The sequence below is a fragment of the Oryctolagus cuniculus genome, chromosome 11 (assembly GCF_964237555.1).
Source record: "Oryctolagus cuniculus chromosome 11, mOryCun1.1, whole genome shotgun sequence".
Lineage (NCBI taxonomy): Eukaryota > Metazoa > Chordata > Mammalia > Lagomorpha > Leporidae > Oryctolagus > Oryctolagus cuniculus.
The window spans coordinates 116,592,760-116,614,233 of record NC_091442.1 but is presented as its reverse complement, the minus strand read 5'-3'; the positions used below and the strand labels follow the sequence as shown (position 1 = coordinate 116,614,233).

The 21,474-nt window shown below is 48.6% G+C and overlaps 1 protein-coding gene across 7 annotated transcripts in view; it reads left to right on the top strand.

The window, feature by feature from the left end:
* Nucleotides 1-21,474, top strand: part of MRTFA (myocardin related transcription factor A) — a 208,803-nt gene that overhangs the window by 136,660 nt on the left and 50,669 nt on the right. The window contains exon 1 of one of the 7 annotated variants that reach the window (XM_051834087.2): nucleotides 7,087-7,665. The exons of the other annotated variants lie outside the window; for them this stretch is intronic. Coding sequence (XP_051690047.2) covers nucleotides 7,464-7,665 — 202 coding nt within the window. The 5' untranslated portion in view covers nucleotides 7,087-7,463. Of the gene's footprint in view, nucleotides 1-7,086; nucleotides 7,666-21,474 lie in introns of those variants that run through there. 7 annotated transcript variants of the gene reach the window in all.

Genomic DNA, 21,474 nt, shown 5'->3' with positions numbered 1-21,474 from the left:
GTGTGTCATGCCAAATGGAAGTCCGGTGTCTGGGAGTGAAACATGTGGCCCTAGTGAGTGAGTGGCGGGTGCACCCTGAGCTCAAGGGAAATGCGTGCATTTGCAGAATTCCCATGCTGTGCCCCGACAGCAGGGGCAGTGAGGGAGGGAGGCAGCCTTGGGTGGCTTTCAGCTGTGAAACATGGGAAGAACCAGAGGCAACAGAGAACAAGAGAGCCAGCCGGTGCAGCCGGGCCTCATTTGATAGTGTTTCCCAGACTGTGTCCTTCTGATTTTGTGGACAGCTCATCCTGTGGAGAGATTGATTGGCTGATGACGTCCGAACCACTGACAGAGAGTAGACGCTAGTCTTTGTTTTGGAGCCATTGCAGTCAGTTACGGTGAAGCACAAATGCCTGGACTTCTGGCCTCGTTAGCCCAGCTCTCCTGTGTCTGAAGGGAAGAAACCGCCTTCGTGACTTCCGTAGTTTCTTCTGCTGCTGCACAGAACAGCCCCACATACGCAGAGCGGAGCAGAGCAGGGGTGCCTGGGTGTTCAGAAGCTTCCCTGTGTGCTGATGAGGCTGTGTGTGTTGGCCAGAGCAGAGAAGGGTAGCAAAGGATAGGTGCAGGGCCCGAGGTAGGGAGCAGGACAGTTCATCTTCAGAGAGCTGTCTCTAGAAAAGAGATTGTAAACCACCAATGGGCAGAGAGATGTGGAAGTATGGCATTCTTTCTGTTAGGTAGGTGTGGACTTGCCTTAGCTGGAACATAAAAAATGGACAGTCTGCTTGAAAATCACAGACTTTCCGTTGCCTCTGAAATTCTTGTGTTGGGGCTGCAGAATCCCATGCCTGGTTTCAGTGCCAAGGCAACTTCATGGGAGAAGGTTTGAGTAGAGTCAGCTTGGCCTTTGCCTTGGTGTGTTTTCTGTCACTACGACGAAATCCCCAAAGCAGGTAATTTGGAAAGAAAAGAGGTCCTCACAGTTCTGGAGGCCCAAGGGCGTGGGGCCAGTTCCTGCTCAGCGCTAGGGGGCCCTCTGACACCATCGCAGCGTGGCAGGTGGGACGCCTCTAAGAGGGAGGCAGAGGCCAGTCTGGTCTTTCTATGGCAGCCCACTCCCGAGGGTGATGCCTCCAGTGACCACCTTGTACTAGGCTGTCGCTCCCCCATTCGCGGAGGAATGACACAGGATCCTGGGCTGGTCTTTTGTCTGCTCGGCTCTTCCCGGGTTAGCTGCTGGTCCTTCCCGGGTTGGCTGCCAACCCCTCCACCTCCGTGGAGGAGCGGCTCCCCCTGCCACTTTCCCCACTTCCGCGGGGGAGTGGCACACCGCCGGCCGGCTCTCTCGGGGGCTGCTCAGATGTTATCCGGATGTTCCCTTTAGATGTTCCTGGTGCATGTTGTCTCTCTCCTCCTTTATAGTCCTCTTCCACCAATCCCACTCTGCTACCCACACGCCGAGTACGCTGCTCTCCTCCAATCAGGAGCAAGATCAGCTCCTGCAGCTCATCAGTCAAATTGGCGAGAGGCAGCTGTGTAAAAGTTGTTTACTCCTCTCCCAGCACCATATTGTGGGAGAGCAGATGCGTAGAATAAGTCTTAATTCCAGTAACTTAGTCTAGTCTGAGTTGCTCCCCATACTAGGCCCCACTTCTTCTGTTTTCAGATTTATTTATTTTTATTTGAAGGAAAGAGTGACAGAATACACTCAAGTGCGAGATCCACCACACACTGCTTCACTCCCCAAGTGGCTGCAACAGCCAAGGCTGGGCCAGGCCACAGACAGGAGCCTGGAGCTCCATCCAGATGTCCCTAGTGGGTTGCAGGGACCCCAGTACTCGGGCCGTCCTCCGCTCTTTCCCAGGCACATTGTCAGGGAGTGGATTGCAAGTGGAGCAAGCAAGCCTGGAGCAGTGCTCCTGGGATGCTGGTGTTGTAGGCTGCCTACAGGGCCTCACCTCTTACAGGTCCTGCCACCTCAGATTCCGACACTGGGACCAGGTGTCCAGCACGTGGGCTCCTGGGGGCTGCCTTCAAATCTGGGGTGACGGGAAGATAAGTTCCAGCCTTCAGGATCTTTACACGGCCACTGTTGCTTTAAAAGTCAGTTGTAAGAAATAAACATTTAAAAAAGATAAAGTATTTTTCAGTGTGTGGTTTTCGGGGAGCAACAGGCTTTTTAATTTTTAAAAATTCTTTTGCTTCACAACCATATCAGCCGCTGGAAGACACGGTCGCCCAGAGGCTCAGCCAGTTGGAGAACTCTCCCTTCGTCTTGGGTTTTCTGTCTCAGAAAGTTCGCCTGCAGTAAATGGTTGGTCCGCAGTGTGCTCTGGCGGCACGGCTGCCCAGTTTTGTGTCCAGACTACTTATCAGTGCTCTGTGTTGTCTCCACTGCCCCATGACTCAGTGTTAGTCAGAGAATCGGAACAAGGAATCCTGGGAGGGATTGTGACTGGCTCCCTATTTTGGGTGATGGTTTTCATTTAATTTACTAGGTCATGTAATAGAGGGAGACATTAACAGCTTGAGAAACCCTGAAGGAATGTAAGTTCCAAGGATGCTATCTTTACAAGAAAAGGGTTGTGAATTCACCAAAATGTGAGTTTATAGTTTAAACATCTCGCTTCTTTCTTTCCTACCCTGTTGTTTTTTCGTCTGTGTCATGAGAGATTAGGGGCCATCCCAAGGGTGGAATTCAGCATTAATAAACCGAAAGGGACAAATTGCTGAACATTTCCTGTGCGGTCAGCACACTGATGACTGACCGTCTCATAAGTTCACCGTAAAGCCACGGGAATCTGGGGAGGGTGTCCGCATTTTCAGATGAGGAGAGATTTTAAGGGACGTGTCCAAAGCCAGGTTGGCAGGAGGTGGTAGGAGCCAGAATTTGAATACAGAGCTGCTGACTGCAAGTGCAGATTCTCAACCACAGTAGCCCACCACCCGGCCCCTGCCTTTGAGGCACGGGAGATCCAGGTGGGTCTTGGGCTTCACTTGTTTACTGCCTGTGCCTGCGGCTCCTCCAGCACCTACCATGTGCATAGCACACGGTAAATATTTATTGCTGAACAAGTGTGTACAGGTAACCACGGAAAATAGAAGCGTTCTGACATTTTTGCTTGTGAAATTTCTGTAAGTGTATGCTGTGTTTGTAAATATAGTTCATTATGTCTTACGCTAATATTTATAAGGTTGACTTGTGGTATATGTAGCCTTTTAGATGAGGATAAGACGTCTCTTGCCCCTGTGGTGCCTGGGCGTGGCCGGGTCTGACATCCATTTCCTTCTCGCCCAGCAGCCTCCCTGCTGCCGCGGCTCCCTCCCCTCTTCCTCTCACGGTGCTGACAGAATGACCCCTTTTGTCTTTCCCCCTATCTTCCACCCCCAATCGTGTTCTTTTTCACACCTTTGCTTTTGTACATTTCTCTGTGATTGCAAGACTCGTCTCACATTTTTTGGTTTGCCTTAAAAAAGGAAAAAAAGAAATTACTCCTGGACTTGGTTCAGGTGTCTTCTCCCGGAGCCTTCTCCGGATCCTCCGGCCCAGCCAGTCCCCCTCTGGGTTCTTCATTGGTACTTAGGCCAAGGATCGTGCAAGTGAACACGGGCTCACTCTGCTCCGCCAAACAGCCGGCAGCGTGGACTGCACGAGGTCAGGGCTTGCGATGTTCCATCTGCCTGGCACTTGGTGGGCAGACAGTAAATACCTAAAGGAGAAGGAAGCAAAAGGAAGGGCAGGGCCTGTCCAGCCCCACCACAGATCTTAGAGAACCCTGCATTTTAGAGACGGTGGCCCCCCTATCTGCTCCAAACTCCTTTTAGAAATGAAGGTGGCACCCTGAGGCCATACTAAGGCTAGCTCAAAACTGGGACAGCTGAGGCTGATTTTATGGTACAGTGGAATGATTAAGCTGCCTTTGGTGATGCCGGCTGGTTTGAGTCCTGGCTACTGTGCTTCTGATCCAGCTCCTTGCTGATGTGCCTGGGAAGGCATCAGAGGCTGGCCCACATGGGAGGCCAGGACGGAGTTCCAGGCTCCTGATTTCGGCCTGACCCAGCCCTCACTGTTGCAGCCATTTGGGGAGTGAACCAGTGGATGTGGTATGTTTGTCTTCCTGTGTTTCTCCCTCTCTAAAATTACCTTTCAGATCAAATCAGTCTTTAAAAACAAGCAAGCGAGCAAGCAAAAAGGACTCCTAACTGCCACTGTACTGAAGGTTACAGGATGGGTGCCATTCTGAGATTTTTTATGAATTAACTCTGCTATTACAGAGTTAATTAACTACTAACTTATTGCATCCTGATGGCTCCACTTTGTGGAGGAGAAAACAGAGGCACAGAGACGGGAAATACCTCACTGTCACACAGCTAAGGAGGTGGTAGAGACGAGTGTTAACCCTGGTAGCCTCCTTCCAGAGCCTGTGTTCCATTCTGAGTGCATAACATTCTGTAATCTGCTTTTAAAAAATAATTGACTTCAATTTATATGCAGTGAAAGTCACCATTTTTAGGTGGACAGTTCAGTGAGTTCTGATTAAAAGGAAAGAAGCCACCATGGGCCAGTGCTATGGTGTTGGGGGTGAAGCCTCCACCTGCAACGCTGGCATCCCTTATGGGTGTCAGTTCGAGTCCCGGCTGCTCCTCTTCCATTCCAGCTCCCTGCTAATGCTCCTGGGAAAGCAGCAGAAGGTGGTCCAAGTGCTTGGGCTTCTGCACCCATGTGGGAGACCTGGGAAACCTGCAAGAAGCTACTGGCTTTGGCTTGGTCCAGCTCCAGCTGTTGCAGCCATTTGGGGAATGAACCACTGGATGGAAGACCTCATTCTCTCTGTCTCTCCCTCTCTCTCTCTGTAACTCTGCCTCTCAAATAAATAAATAAGTAAATTGTTATTTAACCAAAAAAAGGAAGCCACCACTAGAGCCAGGACACCTAGGACATCTCCATCACCCCCAGGAGGATCTCTGAGGGCTCTGCAGACTGCGTGCACTTTCCCAGTCTCTGGCAACCACTGATCGGATCTTGCCCTGCAGTTCAGCCTTTTCATGATTTTCATATAGTGAATGGTTTGTGGCCTTCTGTGTCTGCCACTTTATTTATTTATTTTTTTAACAGAATTTTGACAGTGAGAGAGAGACAGAGAGAAAGGTCTTCCTTCCGTTGGTTCACCCCCCCAAATGGCCACTACGGCCGGCGCTGCGCCGATCTGAAGGCAGGAGCCAGGTGCTTCTCCTGGTCTCCCATGTGGGTGCAGGGCCCAAGCACTTGGGCCATCCTCTACTGCCTTCCCGGGCCACAGCAGAGAGCTGGACTGGAAGAGGAGCAACCGGGACAGAATCTGGCGCCCCAACCAGGACTAGAACCCTGTGTGCCGGCGCCGCAGGCGGAGGATTAGCCTAGTGAGCCGCGGCGCTGGCCTGGAGCTTTTTTTTTTAACAAAGCATAATGCTTCATCAGTGTTGTTGCCTGTCGCAGTGGTGTGTGTGTGTGTGTGTGTAGACACGTGCATGAAAACTGCTGATGGTACCGTTCCCTTGTATTTACGTACCATGATTTTTTATTCTGTTCACAGGCTGAGGGCATTTGCATTGTTTCTAGCTTTGAGCAATTACAGATGAAGCTGCTCTGAATAGTTGGGTATTTGGGTAGATGTGTGCTTTCATTTTCTTGGGTAGGTACCCAGGGTAGAATCACTGTTTTGTAAGTACAAGTTTATAAGCAGCTTCCAAACTGTTTTCCAAAGCAGCATTTTCACTTCGCAGCACCTGCTCCCCCGATGTCAGAGAGGCCATTGTTGCTCCTGCCTGCTGCAGTCAGTGTCTTGGTGGCACTTGTATCCTGGCGCTAGCCAGCTACTTCCCTCTGCATGGCTCTGTGAGGAAAAGTGTGGATTAGATCGGTGGTTTCCTCAGTACAGGTGTCCGTTGAGCGACGTGCAGTGTGTGCAGGGCAGGTGTGGATGAGCCTCTCTGCTCTCAAAGCTCCTGCCTGGCCCTGTGAGCCGGGCACAGCCAGCGGTGGAGACCGTTTGATTTTTACAGTTTTACTTAGTTCCCTGCTGGCTGACAGGACTGGGCATAGAGGCCTTCACTTGTGATGCTACGGAGCCCTGTAGGAAGCCGAGTGTGGTGGCACGCATGGCTGCAGCCTTGGCTGGAAGTGCCCCTGAGTGTCATGGTGGCAGCTTCAGTTCAGTCTGTCGGTGTAGTGTCCTGACTGCCCCAAGCGCAGGATCAGATGGTGAGCCGAGCTGAGGGGTGTGTATCTCAGAGTTTTGATCGGCTACCATTATTGTTTCAGTACATTGTCTCTGATACTCACCAGCATCTTAAGAGCCCCCCTTTTTTTCCTAAATGAAAAGGTCAAATATGTATTGAGCTACATCATTTTTTAAAGATTTATCAGTGGGGCTAGCATGGTGGCCTAACAGGTTAAGCGGCCCCTGCAACACTGCGCCTCATATGGCCACTGGTTCATGTCCCAGCTGTCCGCTTCTGACCCCGCTCCCTGCTATGGCCTGGGAAAGCAGTCCTGGGGCCCCTCCACCATTGTGGGAGACCTGTGAGGCTCCTGGCTTCAGCCTGGCCCAGCCCTGTCCATTTCGGCCATCTGGCGAGTGAACCAGTGGATGGAAGATCGATCAACCTCTCTTGCTCTCTGCCCTTCAAAAGAAGATTTTATTAGCAAAGTGCTTGCACGTTGCTGAGAGTACCTTCACTTATTCAGTCGCTGAGCACTTTGCCAGTGCAGCCGTTATTCTCATGGTTGCTTCCCAGTGCTGTGATGTGGCTTTTTTCAAAGTGAGTAATTCTTCCCGAATTTTTCCTTTGGTACCCCCCCCAGCTTGGGCTGTTTTTACTTTTATAAATGTGTGTGTATGCGTGTGTATATGTGTATATACGCACACACATGTATTTCTCATCTATAAACATTTAAAAAACAAACATCAAATTAAACCAGTGCTGTGTTGCGGCTCCTTGCACTTTGGTGCAGGCTTGGGAGGCAGAGCAGAGGAGAGAGGAGGGGGTGGGGTGGGGAGGAGAGGAGAGGAGAGGAGAGCAGAGCAGAGCAGAGCAGAGCAGAGGAGAGCAGAGGGAACCTGGTCATGTGATGCGGCTTGTCTGGCAGACGCCTTTTGGTTCTGAGCAGAGAAACCAACTGTTTGCTATTTTGGGTGAATGAGGCTGTTGGTTGCTACGAGCATTCTCTCGGAGGGAACCCTCTCCTCTTCCAGCTCTACACACTGAAATCATCGTGGTTCTGCTTTCTGGCCTCTGGGCAGAGGAGGGAGGTGTCAGTGTCAAGGCCCAGTGCTGACAGGAAGAAATGTTTTGCCAGGAGACTTACTGACTCTGACCTTCTGCTGTCACTGCGTGTGGCGCCCCGCTCCCTCAGTCAGCTCGGGCTCTAGCTGTTCCTGCAAGCCTTGCTCTGCAGAGATGCGGTGCCCACCGGTCAGAGCCTCAGCAGGTCGTGAATGGCCTCTCTAAGGAGCGAGGGCATGAAGACCAGCTTCTTGCAGCCTTGGCCTTTGGAGTCTCCCGCCTCCAGCATGCTGGAGGAGCCCAGGACTCGCCAGCCCACCTGCAGGATTCTGCCTCTCTCATGGGTTGTCCTGCAGCCAGGAAAGGAGAGCTACTCCGCAGTGTGCCTGACCCCTTCTCACAGTTTGCGGGAAGGTTAGAGTGTTCGCCCCTGTGGCTGTGCATGCTTGTGTTTCCTCCTGCACTTCCTGCTCTCTTTCCTCCCCTTCTATTTCTCTGTAGCCACCCGAACTTTGACCTTGGGGGTTTACTCCAGATTTAGAGGAGTGTTAGAGCTTACTGAGCACCCCACAGATGAGTGGGTGTAGAACTGCCCAGTGCGTTCCCTGACCTGCTGGGACAGTGATTAGGGTGTTCCTCCTCCTTACTCCTCCTCTTCCCTTCACACAGAACTCAGATAACCAGGCGTAGGATGAGAAAAGGGCAGGAAAAAACCTTTTCCTTAATAAAGTCGACTCTCCTTTTCATGTGGGTCAAATGTAGTGTTAATCAATAAAACATACCCTGACCATAAACCGGGAGCTACTGATGATGGCCTCAGTTTCTTCCGTCTCAAAAATGCTATACGTGGGTACAGAGCCCCTGAGGTCTCTTAACACTAGGACATCATGGTTTAAAATGAAAGTACACTTGGAAGGCTTTTCTCTTGTGTTGCATCTTAGTTTTGCTTAGGGCGAATGATGCAGACTGGCCTTACTCATCCTAAAGGAGTCTTCCTTTCTGAACAGCCTTCTTCCGTAATTTGAAACTGTAGGGAAGGAATACTGTATAGAAGTAGACGGCTGAATTTGAGTTCTGCTGAAAAGTTCATTTTTTTTTTTAAAGATATGGGATGCTAGCATTGCAAGTGGCAGCTTTACTTGCTGCACCACAATGCCAGCCCCAAAAGTTCAGCTTTAAATTTAAGGAGAGTTCTGGATTATGGAACAAACAGGGTAGTAAGTTTATCCCCAACTTTTATTAAATGTGAATAGAAAAGAATTATTAATATTTCTCTCTCTTAGCTTGGAAACCTGTCAGAAGTTATAATCTGTAAAGTTATAATATAATTGCTTTTCTAACAACTGAGTAGTTTCTTGTGAGTTTCCAAGATCTTGAGGCTTTCTACTGCGTTTGACAGGACGACTGGACACATGGCGTCCGCAGTGACTGAGGCCACAGAGAGGACACGCAGTGGTTTTGAGCACCTAGGTTTGCACAGGGAATCATTCTAAGAACTGGTTGAATGGCAGTTGGGTTTTCTTTAAATATCTAGACGTGTCGTGTAACTGAAGTCAAAGCAGCACGGTGAGCATTAGTGGGGAGATTCTTCAGGCAGCAGAGAGACAGGATGGCTCAGGACTTAGGCTGCTGCCTTTGACTGTTTGTAACCTAGAGGGTTGTAATGTTTCAGATTTCCCATGTCATCATTAGTTAAGTTCAGAAACCTATAGGAAGGAGAAATGCAGGCATGTTATCCTAAGTAGGGTCAGAATGGAGTTTTAGATAACGACCATAAGCAATTGACTGCAATTTTTTTTGGTTTTATATTGTGCATAGAACCTTCTGTTTAGAATTCTGTGTGTTTACTGAATCTCAAGAGCACTAAAATTATGTTTTCTCTAAATAATTACATGTATTTTGAAAACTCACTATCATTTTGTAAACTGCACAAAAGAGGTGGATTGTGCATTAGATAGTAAAAGCAGAAAGGATATCTGGTGTCTCTCCTTTTGGACTGAAGTGGGTGAGAGACAAAGATAGTTCTTCCTTGAAACCCCAGAGATACCCAGTGAAAATTATTCTTCTTAGCCTTGTATTTTATTATACTAAATGCATTCCTCATAATGAACTTTTCCTGTTTTCTTTATTAATAGACTTTGAGAAGGACCAGATCTGCTTGATGGTTTTGTAGGGAGAGTTGCCAGTCTTGAAAGATCTGTATTCGTGTGTGTGTGTGTGTGTTTTACCACCTTCTGGTGTAGCACTGCCCGGTGCTACATCTGTACTGTCCAGTATGATGGCCACTAGCCAGAGGTGTCTGTTGAAAGCTAAAATGTGGCTACAGAGACTGGAAAAGTGAATTTTAAATTTTATTTGATTGTAATTAAATGTATAGTGTATGTGGCTAGCAGTTGCTGTATTGGAAAGCACAGTTCTAGACCCTTTGCAGCCTGACCTTAGCCAGCCTTCCCTCTGACACTCCCTTTCACAAAATTCGCGCTTCAGCTAAACTGGAGTGTGATGGTTATGTTCTTGACCTTACAGAATTTCCTACCTCCAGGCCCGGCTCATCGTGCTCACCTCTAGTGTATGAACCTTCAAGGTTGCTAATATGCTGCTGCACCTGTAAGCTTACTTAATCCTTTCTGTGCGTTAGTAACTTATCTGCAGACTCAAAGCACGTATAACACTGTCTTCAATTACACTGATTTGTCTTACATTTCTTATCTCCTTGATTATATTTAGAGATTCCTTGAGGGTTTTAAGTAGATTTCATGGTTGCATGTGTGTGATAGATTTCTTCTCTTTTTCCCTTCCAAAGTACCCAGAACACAGTGTGTTGATTTGGGCTACTGAGCGTGCTGATGGTTACTGTGCCTTGTGGCACTAGGGGGCAGTATTGTGTCCACAGGCAGAGTGTTTATCCCAAAATGACACAAATATTTTGAGCACTCTGTCTAAATTCAGTATTATTCAGTCTTGTGTTAATTTTACCCTTCAGAAGGAACTTATATCTGTTCATTGTTAGTGACATTAATAACTACTTTTTCTGTAATTGTCTTGAATTGGATTCAGGAATATTAAACTGCACCAGGAGATGGTGAGTCTTGCCGGGAGGAAGCTTGGTTCATCTAAGAGACCCAGCCAGGGCCTTGTCTGTCAGATGTTAATTCCTTTAGGACAGAAACCTTCTTGTGGTGGGCAGCAGGTGACCCAGCATGGACCCAGTGGTCAGGAACCTAAAGTTGTTGCTTTGATCTTGGTGGTGGTAAGCTTGGCAAACCAGTTCTCTCACTGTGTGGTGGGTATACTGTTCATCATCCTAACTCATAGGGTCAAATGAGATCATATTGTGAAAGTAGCTTTGTAAAATAGCATATAAATGTACAGTGTTTTTATTAATTCAGTTTCTATCATATTTGGTGCCAAGGCATGCATGTAGTAAATAGTTAATTATAAATATGTATGATGTTAATTTGTTTTTTTTTATTTTTGACAGGCAGAGTTAGACAGTGAGAGAGAGAGAGAGAGAGAAAGGTCTTCCTTCTATTGGTTCACCCCCAAATGGCTGCTATGGCCAGCGTGCTGCACTGATCCGAAGCCAGGAGCCAGGTACTTCTCCTGGTCTGCCATGCGGGTGCAGGGTCCAAGCACTTGGGCCATCCTCCACTGCACTCCCAGGCCACAGCAGAGAGCTGGACTGGAAGAGGAGCAACCAGGATAGAATCCGTGGCCCCAACCAGGACTAGAACCCTGGGTGCTGGCGCCATGGGTAGAGGATTAGCCTAGTAAGCCACAACACTGGCCAATTTGTTTTGTTTTTAAAGATTTACTAATTGAAAGGCAGAGTTAGAGAGAGAGATACATAGAGATCTTCCATCCACTGATTCATTCCCCGAATCAGGCTGAAACCAGGAGCTAGGAGCTTCTTCCAGGTCTCCCACATGGGTCCAGGGGTCAAGGCCTTGGGCCATCTTCTGCTGCTTTCCAGGCACATTGGCAGGGAGTGGGATCAAAAGTGGAGCACCCATGACTGGAACTGGCACCCATATGAGATGCCAGCGCTGCAGGCGGCAGCTTAACCCATTAGACCACAACGCCTGCGCCTGTGATGTTAATTTTTAAATTGAAAGGATTTACTGTGCACAAGGTCAATGAGAGATTTATTCTTACAGTCACCGGGGCTGCACACAATGAGAGGTGATTATAGTCGCAAGAGTGTCTGGTTATATATATATCCTGTCCTTTGCTGTTATTCGTAAGCCTCAAGAGGAACTGTATGTGATATATATCTAAAAATTAAAATTTATTTATAGTCTCCTGTCTAATGGATTTATTTTTGTATATCCTCTACCCTTCTTAATGCTAGAAATAATCAGAATGAGCCAAATATTGTGAGACTTTTTTTTGTCTCTTTGTAGAAAACCAGGTTCAAATACAGTTATTTACACAAATCTGATGTAGTTTGGAAAGATGCATGAACATATTTTCCTGCCAGATTCATGGTTAGCAAGGAAGCGAGCTGTCCTAGGAGGTAGTGAGTGGTTGCTTGTTGAAACCAGCCACTAGCCTGGAGCCCTCTCTGGTAAATCATTAGATCCATCGACTGAAATGTTCAGCTGAAGTTCATGCAATCTCACACTTACAAAACACTCTTGCCAAAGAGAATTGCAGACATGCTATCTGCAATAGAATCATTTCCTGTTTGGGCCTGAGGTGGGACCCATCTGAAACTGCAGTCTTGTAAGATTGTTATGAAAAATGCCTTGATGGGAGAGGCCTTCATGATACTGGATGTTGACCTAGCCGGTGTGGGGGTTAAGACGGCACCCCAGGATCCTGCGATACCAGATGAAAGCATGGGTCTGGGTCTGCAAGTCCAGCCCCTGGGGTGATGAGGATCAGGCTCCTCCGGGGCGGTCAGGTTTGTGCTGAATACACTCTGGCGGTGGGCCAGGCAGATGGCACATTCCTGCACCGACCTTCCGAGGCCTGCCAGCTTCCAAAGCTTGCCCTGGGAGGTGTGGCTGTGCCCTGGCGGGTACGGCCCTGAGAGCCTGATTCCATGTAGCCTTTGGTTCCTGAGCGGATGCCGTGGGACTCAGGGACCAGGCTGGGCCCTGAGTCCACTTAGGGCTTGGTGTGTATGCTCAGAGCCCTTGCACCTAGCCTAGCTTGGAGCTGATTTTGCCTGGCATTATGACCCCAGGACTGACTCCACTCCGTAAGTGACTCCTCCAGAGTAGGAATGATCCAGGGTCAGCCTCTGAAATGCCACAGCTCCTGCTCCTTTTCATCTGCATTCAGACCTGCGTTTTCAGCTTTGACTGATCCTTGCATCTGAGAGTAGGCGGGGGGGGGCCAGGCAATTAGGCAGCAGTCGCCTGCCCCTCTGTCTGCCTCAGTGCAGCCCTTGGCTGTGTACAGGCAGTTCAGGTGTGCTACACTCCTCAGACCTCAGCCTCCCCCCTTTCCCATTGCCCTTTGATTTCTAAAAATCTGATACTCAGCCTTTCCTTCCCCCACTCACACACCAGTGGAGCCTCCTAAGCTATTTCTGTCAGTTTAATGATCCCCAGCTGTTGCTGTAGTTCTGGGTGTTTTCATGCTGGGGGAGGTGGAAGAGCCGGGGAACAGGGGTCTCCTCATGGGTCAGGCAGTGTGTCCAGCAGGTTGGATTCCTTCTTTGTAAACTACTAGGGTGAGACTTCTTAAGAGAGGATGTTTGGAAGCACGGAAGGGAAAATGCAAGTTCATTATCGGGGCATTTGAAAAACAAGCATTCTGCTGAACGATGTGGCAGTCTCGGCCTCACTTAAAATTATGGCACGGGATAACTGGGTGATCACTTTGCATTCTTTCAGCTTTTGAGCTGGAATGCCCCTGCACCCATGTTGTGTGTTGAAGGAGCAAAGTAGTTGAATGAAAAAGGGGATTCTGATAGGAAAGATGGGGAAGTTGTTCCAGAACCGGCCGGAAAGGACGGATTTCAGTTCTGCTTTAACCTAACGCAGGTGTGTTTCGTGGGAAGCCTGCAGTAAGGAAGTGTTCCTCTTGGAAACGACCACAAACTTGAGATACAAAGCTTAGTTCTTTCAACAAGGCTGACCCCCTGCAGCCACACAGGCCTTGACTTCAGGAGACCTCTGCTGGCCCTGGGGTGGGCTAGGAAGACCCTGAGGCTCCTGTGTGCTCCTGGGCTGCAGAGCTGCCTTCTCCTTTCTGCTCCGACCTTGAGCGTTTTAACCCTTTCCAGCAGTTTTAGCCGACAGACTTGTAGCTTTCACCCTCAAGCTCTGCCTGCACATAGTTCAATTTCAGGCTTTCAAAGAGAAGGAAAATTTTGCTGGGCCTTTGCCAACATTTATTTTTAAAATCTTCCTTTAATTTCTTGAGTCCAATAGCTAAACTTTTACGTAAGATTTAAGCGGGAGAATTTTTTTTTCTTTGAATCCTCTAGAGAACTTTACGCCTAAACATTTGAAGAATTTTCAGATTACACACACAGGTTTCGGATTTTGAATCTGTTCACCTGACACCCGCCATCAGCAAAGTTGTATGCAGGAAGTCAGCGTCAGTGATACCCACGGGGATTAGGGAATGCGGTTCAAGGCGGCCTGCATGTTCTGTGTGAACGTGCAGACCTATTGCAACAGAGAAAATGCCGTTCCCGATGCCTTTAACTTTGGAAAGGATTGTTCAGATGGCTCTGGCTAAATGTGCTAAAGGAAGCACATTCCCAGTTTATCTCCTCCCATTCAGGCTTCTGGTGCAAGTGTACACTGTGCCCAGATCTCACGTAGCGGGGTCGCCGCAGGTTGTTTTGGAGGTCTCAAGAAAGGGCCTCTGTCCACTCCCTGCAGGGGTTGGCAATTTGAGATCTGCCTGCCACAGTTATGAGATGGGTGAGATGGGTAGCTACCCAGAGTGAAACGGGGAGCCCTGGATTTTTGAGGGTGTGCAGAAGAGTTTGATTTAGTTACTTGTTTATGTGTAATTATTCGTGTTTTCGCTGTGACACTGGCATTAAATGTGGTAAAGGAAAAGCACAGACTCTGATACCCAGCCAGCCCCCATTTGAACCGTGACTCTGCCTCTGACCGGCTGTGTATCCATTTATTTAACCTCAGTGTCTCCATCTCTAAAGCAGATGTAAAACACAGCTCACATAGCTGGTGCGGCTCAGAGAATCCTGGCTGGTGCCTCTCAGCCAGTGACCGCGTGGCCCAGCCCGGAGTGAGCTCCCTGTGCCTGTGTATTAGTTCTCGCGATGGACACTTCCTCAGTGCCCTCGCACCTGCCGTTTCTGCTGTCCGAGACGCGCTTTCTTGGGCTCTTCGTGGTTTATCGTGATGCTTAGGTTTCTGTTTGAGACTCGTGTATCCCTCAGAAGGTCCTTCTCTGTGTACCCTGTCCAAAATCGCCCTCCCCGGTCACTGCCTGTTCTCTTCTGCTGTTTTTCTTTCTGTGTAATCTCATATGCCCCCTGAAACCAAAACACGTTTATTGCTTCCATCTCCCACCACCACGACACACGCTCTGCGAGCACAGGGAGGGACCTCCTTTGTCCCTGTCACTTTGCATGGTGCCAGTGGGTGTGACAGGACATGAATGAGTGGACCAGTCGAGAATCTCCCAGTTCCAGGAGAGCAGCCCTGGCTGAGTGTGGGATGGAAGTCGTACCAGGAAGCTGGTGCTGTGTGCCTTGTGCACTGAGAGCCCAGCGGGAGGTGCCTGTGACGCTCTCGCACATCCTAGACTCCTGCCTGTCTCTGGGGGACCTCCTTCACGTGTACTTTTAGATGTGACCACCCTTAACCTGCTAGAGTCTGTTCGTTTTGGAATTTGAGTAGAAGCAGCCTTTTCAAATTCTGGAATTCTGTTATATGCTATCATGTCACATTCATGGAAATAGCCCAAGTTCTCTCCTAGGTACAAAGTGTTTAGATAGGGGTTGGCATTATGGCATAGTGGGTTAAGTCACCACCTCCAGTACCGGCATCCCACATGGGTGCTGGTTCATGTCCTGGCTGCTCCTTTTCTGATCCAGCTTCCTGCTGATGCACCTGGAGAAGCAGTGGAAGATGGTCCAAGTCTTTGGGCCCCTGCACCCACATGGGAGACCTGGAAGAAGCTCCTGGCTCCTGGCTTCAGCCTGGCCAGTCCTGGCTGTTGCAGACATTTGGGGGAGTAAACCAGCAGATGGAACACCCATCTCTGTCTCCCTCCTCTCTGTAACTCTGCTTTTCAGATAAATAAAATAAATTTAAAAAAAATTTTTCAAGTCTCTCTGACTGGGCTGCCCTCTGATAGAACTTTATTCCAAAAAAAGCATGTAGATAATTTTTTTCAACTTATCACATTGATAGCACTATTAGTGTAGTCTTTAATTTTTTAATTTTTATTTTTTAGATTTATTTATTTATTTGAAAGTCAGATTTACACAGAGAGAGAAGCGGCAGAGAGAGAGAGAGAGAGGTCTTCAATCTGCTGGTTCACTCCCCAATTGGCCGCAATGGCCGGAGCTGCACTGATCTGAAGCCAGGAGCCAGGATTTTCTTCCAGGTCTTCCACGTGGGTGCAGGGGCCCAAGGACTTGGGCCATCTTCTACTGCTTTCCCAGGCCATAACGGAGAGCTGAATTGGAAGTGGAACAGCTAGGTCTCGAACCGGTGCCCTTATGGGATGCTAGCTCTTCAGGCGAGGGTGTTAACCCACTGCGCCACAGCACTGGCCCGATAATGTAGTCTTTAAAAAATGTTTGAACGGGCTGTCCTTGTGGTATAGTAGGCAAAATTACCGCCTGCAATGCTGACATCCCATATGGATGCTGGTTTGTGTCCCAGCTGCTCTACTTCTGATCCAGCTCCCTGCTAATGGCCTGGGGAAACATCAGATGGCCCAGTACTTGGGCCCCTGCCACTCATATAGGAGACCCAGAAGAAGCACCAGGCTCCCTGGCCTGGCTGTGGCCGTTGCAGCCAACTGAGGAGTTAACCAGCGGATAAGGGATCTCTCTCTAACTCTGACTTTAAATAAATAAATAAATAAATCTTTAAAATATATTAGATATAGTGAGCAAGCAGTCTCATCTGCTGCTCTAAAGGTCTGTAATTACCCCCACTTGGAGCCGAAACCAGAGCCAGGAACTCAGTCCAGATCTCCCATGTGGGTGGCAGCGACCCAAACACTTGAGCCATAGCTGCTGCCTGCAGAGCCTGCGTTAGCAGAAAGCTAGGTATTGAACCCAGGCATTCCAGTATGGGATGCGGGCATCTTAAATGTCAGGCCAAATGCCAACCTGAAGACATTCTAAAACATGAAAGACGGCTATGGTTCATGGGAGGGCGGTGTGTGGTGTGCTAACGGCTAAGAGCTCAGGCTCTAGGTGCAGACGGAGCTGGGTTCCAGTTTGTGCCATACCCTTCATGCACTCTGTGACCCTGGGCAAGTTGCTCAGTCTCTCAACCCCGGTCTCCTTGCCTATGAAATAGCATTTAGTATCTTCCACATGGCCTTGCTTTGAGAATTTATTGAGATCATGCATGTTTTCACCATTTGCTAAACTTTACAAAATACAAAGTCCTTTTATTTTGTATATTTTAATAGATTATAAAGCTTGTCATTTGTAAGGTACCAGGTTAGATGTATAAGTAGCTCAGATTTAGTGACCAGGAAGGTATTTCATCCAGTGCTCTACTCACATTCCAAGTAGTATTCAGATCAAAAAGATATTTTTGATTTTTTATATTTATGCTTTTTTTAGATTTTATTTATTTATTTGAAAGGTAGAACTACAGGCAGAGAGAGGGAGAGACAGAGAGAAAGGTCCTCCATCCACTGGTCCACCTCCAAAACAGCCACAACAGCCTGATCTGAAGCTAGGAGCCAAGAGCCTCCCCCAGACCCCCATATGAGTACAGGGACCCAAGCACAGGGCCACCCTCCACTACTCTCCCAGACCACAAGCAGAAAGCTGGACCAGAAGACGAGCAGCCGGGACAGGAACCGGCACCCATACAGGACACCGGCGCCACAGGCAGAGGCTTAGCCCACCATACCACAGTGCTGGCCCCGATATTTCTGCTTTCTTCCTTTCTTTTTCTTTTCTTTTCTTTTTTTTTTTTTTAAGATATATTTATTTACTTGAAAGGCAAAGTTACAGAGAGGTAGAGCGAGAGAGAGGGGTCTTCCATCCGCTGGTTCACTCCCCCAAGTGGCTGCAATGGCCAGAGCTGGGCCAATCTGAAGCCAAGAGCCCAAAGACTTGGGCCATCTTCTGCTGCTTTCCTAGGCCATAGCAGAGAGCTGGATTAGAAGTGGAGCAGCTGGGACTTGAACTGGTGCCCATATGGGATGCCAGCACTGCAGGCAACACTTTACCTGCCATACCACAGCGCTGGCCCCTCTTTCTTTTCTTTCTTTCTTTTTTTAAAGATTTATTTATTTATTTGAAAGAAGGAGAGGAAGAGGCAGAGAGAGAGAGCTTCCATCCACTGGTTCACTCCCCAGATGGCTGCTAAGGCTAGAGCCGAACTGATCCAAAGCCAGGAGCCAGGAGCTTCTTCCAGGTCTCCCATGTGGGTGCAGGGGCCCAAGCACTGCTTTCCCAGGCCATAGCAGAGAGCTGGATCGGAAGAGGAGCAGCCGGGGCTAGAACTGGTGCCTGTATGGGATTCCAGTGCCACAGACAGAGGCTTAGCCCACTGTGCTATAGTGCTGGCCTCTGCTACTCACTTCTGATCCAGCTCCCTACTAATGTACCCGGGAAAGCAGCAGCAGGTGATCCAAGTGTTTGGGCCTCTGACTCACATGGGAGACCCAGAAGAAGCTCCTGTCTCCTGGCTTCAGATAGGCTCAGTTCAGGTTGTTACAGCCATATGGGGAGTGAACCAGCAGACAGAAGATATCTCTCTCTCTTTCTCTCTCAGCTCTACTTTTCAAATAAATAAATCTTAAAAAAAAAAAAAAAGGAAAAGAAGAAAGTTCATGGAAAATGGAATTAAAAGATAAATGGATTTTGGTGCCAGAATACCTAAACACATGCATGCTCGTATTTATGCCACAAATCACCTTATAACTTGAATTTTTAGAAGGCCATTATTTGTTCTTCATAATTAATCATTGGATCAGAAGAGGAGCAGCCGGGACTAGAACCGGCGCCCATATGGATGCCTGTGCTTCATGCCAGGGCTTTAACCCGCTGCACTACAGCACCGGCCCCAGTAAATAAATTTTTAAAATAAAGGATGTAATAATAAAGTGTCAGGAAACAAAAAGGCAGGGATCCGTTTTCAAAGCTGTTTTATAGTGAGGAGAGCGAGGCTGAAAGAAGCTAAAGTGTCTCACTGGGAGCAGCAGAGCCAGAACCAGAAACCATGCCTCTGCTTCTTCCTTGGATGTCTGTTGGTCTCCTTGAAGGGCAGCTCTGCAGACGCATTGCCTGCACTTGGAACGTAAATGCTCACATAACTAACCCTATATGCAATGCTTGCCCCTTTCTCCAGAAGTCATGATTGAGTTGACAGTAAACCCTTTCTAGTTATGGGTAGGGCTAATTATAGAATATACTGCGTCTGTAAAATGCAGTTGTTTATATTAAAAACAAGCCAGAAATACGTTTCTGGTAACAGTGTACCCTGAGTTAACCCATTCAGGCTGGCTTCCCAAGTTGAAGCAAGAAAAGCAATCATGGAAAAGACTGGAGAAGCTCCCGAGTTCTATGAACGACGCAGGGGAGAAAGCCACTTCGCGGACGCCGTGAGACAGAGCACGGGGATCAGGAACCAGACACAGGAGGAGCCAGCACCCGAGTGGGGGAGCACAGAGTGCTGCTCTCCTTCCCCTCCTTCTCGGCTGTGGAAGGAAAGGCTGTGGGAGCAGTTGACAGCCAGGGCCCAGAGAGGGGAAGAATATCAGGAAGTTGCTTGAAATTGAGTACAAATTGATCATGAGGATAAAATCTTTTTTTATTTATTTATTTATTTTTATTTGACAGGTAGAGTCATAGACAGTGAGAGAGAGAGACAGAGAGAAAGGTCTTCTTTCCGTTGGTTCACCCCCCAAATGGCCGCCACGGCTGGCACTGTGCCGATCCGGAGCCAGGAGCCAGGTGCTGCCTCCTTGTCTCCCATGCGGGTGCAGGGCCCAAGCAGTTGGGCCATGCTCCACTGTCCTCCCGGGCCACAGCAGAGAGCTGGCCTGGAAAAGGAGCAGCCGGGACTAGAACCTGGTGCCCATATGGGATGCTGGTGCCACAGGCGTAGGATTAACCAAGTGAGCCACTGCGCCGGCCGCGAGGATAAAATATTTTTAAGGCCAGTTTATATATTCACTACATGGGAAGGATGGAGCTTTTTCCTTTCTCTGATTTCTAGTGCTGAAAGCTATCACATTTGTGCTCTTATAAAATGTAAAAAAAAAGTGTGTGTGTAGCTATTTTAGTTTTTGTTGTTTAAAAACAATATTTCTTACTATTTTTGTGTAGATGTGTATCACATATTCGGCCAGATACACCTTGGATTTGCCAGGGACCCCCAGTAGTGGGGCAAGCCCACCTGTGACGTGGGTGTTAGCCAAAGGTGCCCTTCTCTATGTCCTTTGAAGCAAAATCTTACTGCCGTTAGTGTCTCTCATAGCATCAGACGTTACTTATTTTGAATCCCCTTTTCCCGTTAGAACTCAGAGGCTCCTGAGAATGAGAACCATGTGTCACTGAGCTGCGTATCTCTAACACCCAGCCCTGGCTGTGAGAGCACGATGCTTGAGTGCCTGCCGGGAATCGTGGGCAGAGCCAGGCCGCTCGGTCGGGATGTAGCAGGTGTCACCTTTGAGAGCAGGCTTCACACTTGAGGACGTGTCTGCTGTTTGTCTCCCCCAGAACTGTCAGCTCCACTGAAGGCAGGGACTTTGTGAATCTGGTCACTGCCGCATCTCCAGCAACATGTCGGGTGTCTGGCAGATAGTGTGCCCTCAAGTCTTAAAGAAGAACCCAGAGGAGGCCGGTGCTGTGCACAGTGGGTTAAAGCCCCAGCCTACAGCACCAACATCCCATATGGGCGCCAGTTCAAGTCCTGGCTGCTCCACTTCTGATCCAGCTCTCCGCTGTTGCCTGGGAAAGCAGTAGAAGATGGCCCAAGTCCTTGGGCCCTGCACCCACATGGGAGACCTGGAAGAAGCTCCTGGCTCCTGGCTTCAGATCAGCTCAGCTCTGGCCATTGCAGCCATTTGGGGAGTGAACCAGCGGAATGGGAGACCTCGCTCTTGCTCTCGCTCTATCTCTCTCTGTAACTCTGTCTTTCAAAGAAATAAAATAATTCTTTTTTAAAAAAAAAAAAAGAGTCCCCAGAGAAAGCAACATTTTCGTGAGGAGCTAAGGAAGAAGTCAGTCTATAGTATGAGGCAGTTGGAGAGAGACTAGCTAGTTCGTGAGCCCTGTAGCAAGCGGGCACATGACAGTAGAGTAAGTAAATGACTGTGTGCCCTTCGTTATTTTTATCGACATCTCTATTTTTCTTTTCTTTTTTTTTAAGACTTATTTATGGGGCCTATGCTGTAGGATAGCAGGTAAAGCCACTGCCTGCAGTGCTGGCATCCCATATAGGTGCCAGTTCAAGACCTGGCTGCTCCACTTCCAGTCCGGCTCTCTGCTATGGCCTGGGAAAGCAGTGGAAGATGGCCCAAGTGCTTGGGCCCCTGCACCCACATGGGAGACCTGGAAGAAGCTCCTGGCTTCAGATTGGCACAGCTCCAGCTGTTGTGGCCATTTGGGGAGTGAACCAGGGGATGGAGGACCTCTTTGTGCCTCTGCCTCTGCCTGTCTGTAACTCTGCTTTTTAAATCTTTATTTTAAAGTTTTTTTTTTTTAATGAAAGTTAGTTAGAGAAGATAAACAGATAGAAAGATCTTCCATCTGCTGGTTCACTACCCAAATGGCTATAATGGCCAGGGCTTGGCCAGGCTGGAGCCAGGAGCTTCTGGGTCTCCCATGTGGGTGCAGGGCCCGAGCACTTGGGCCATCTCCTGCTCTCCCAGGCGCGTCAGCAGGGAGCTGGGTCGGAAGTGGAGCAGCCTTGAGAACCAGCACCCACACGGGAAGCTGGCATCGCAGACAGCAGCTCAGCGCCGACACTCAGACATCTCCTATTTTTCAAAGTGTTTTAGTGTTATAAGCATTGTAATAGTAAGGAGAAAATGTGAGAAGGAAGCTACCACTGAACATTAAGGAGGAAGAACTGTGGA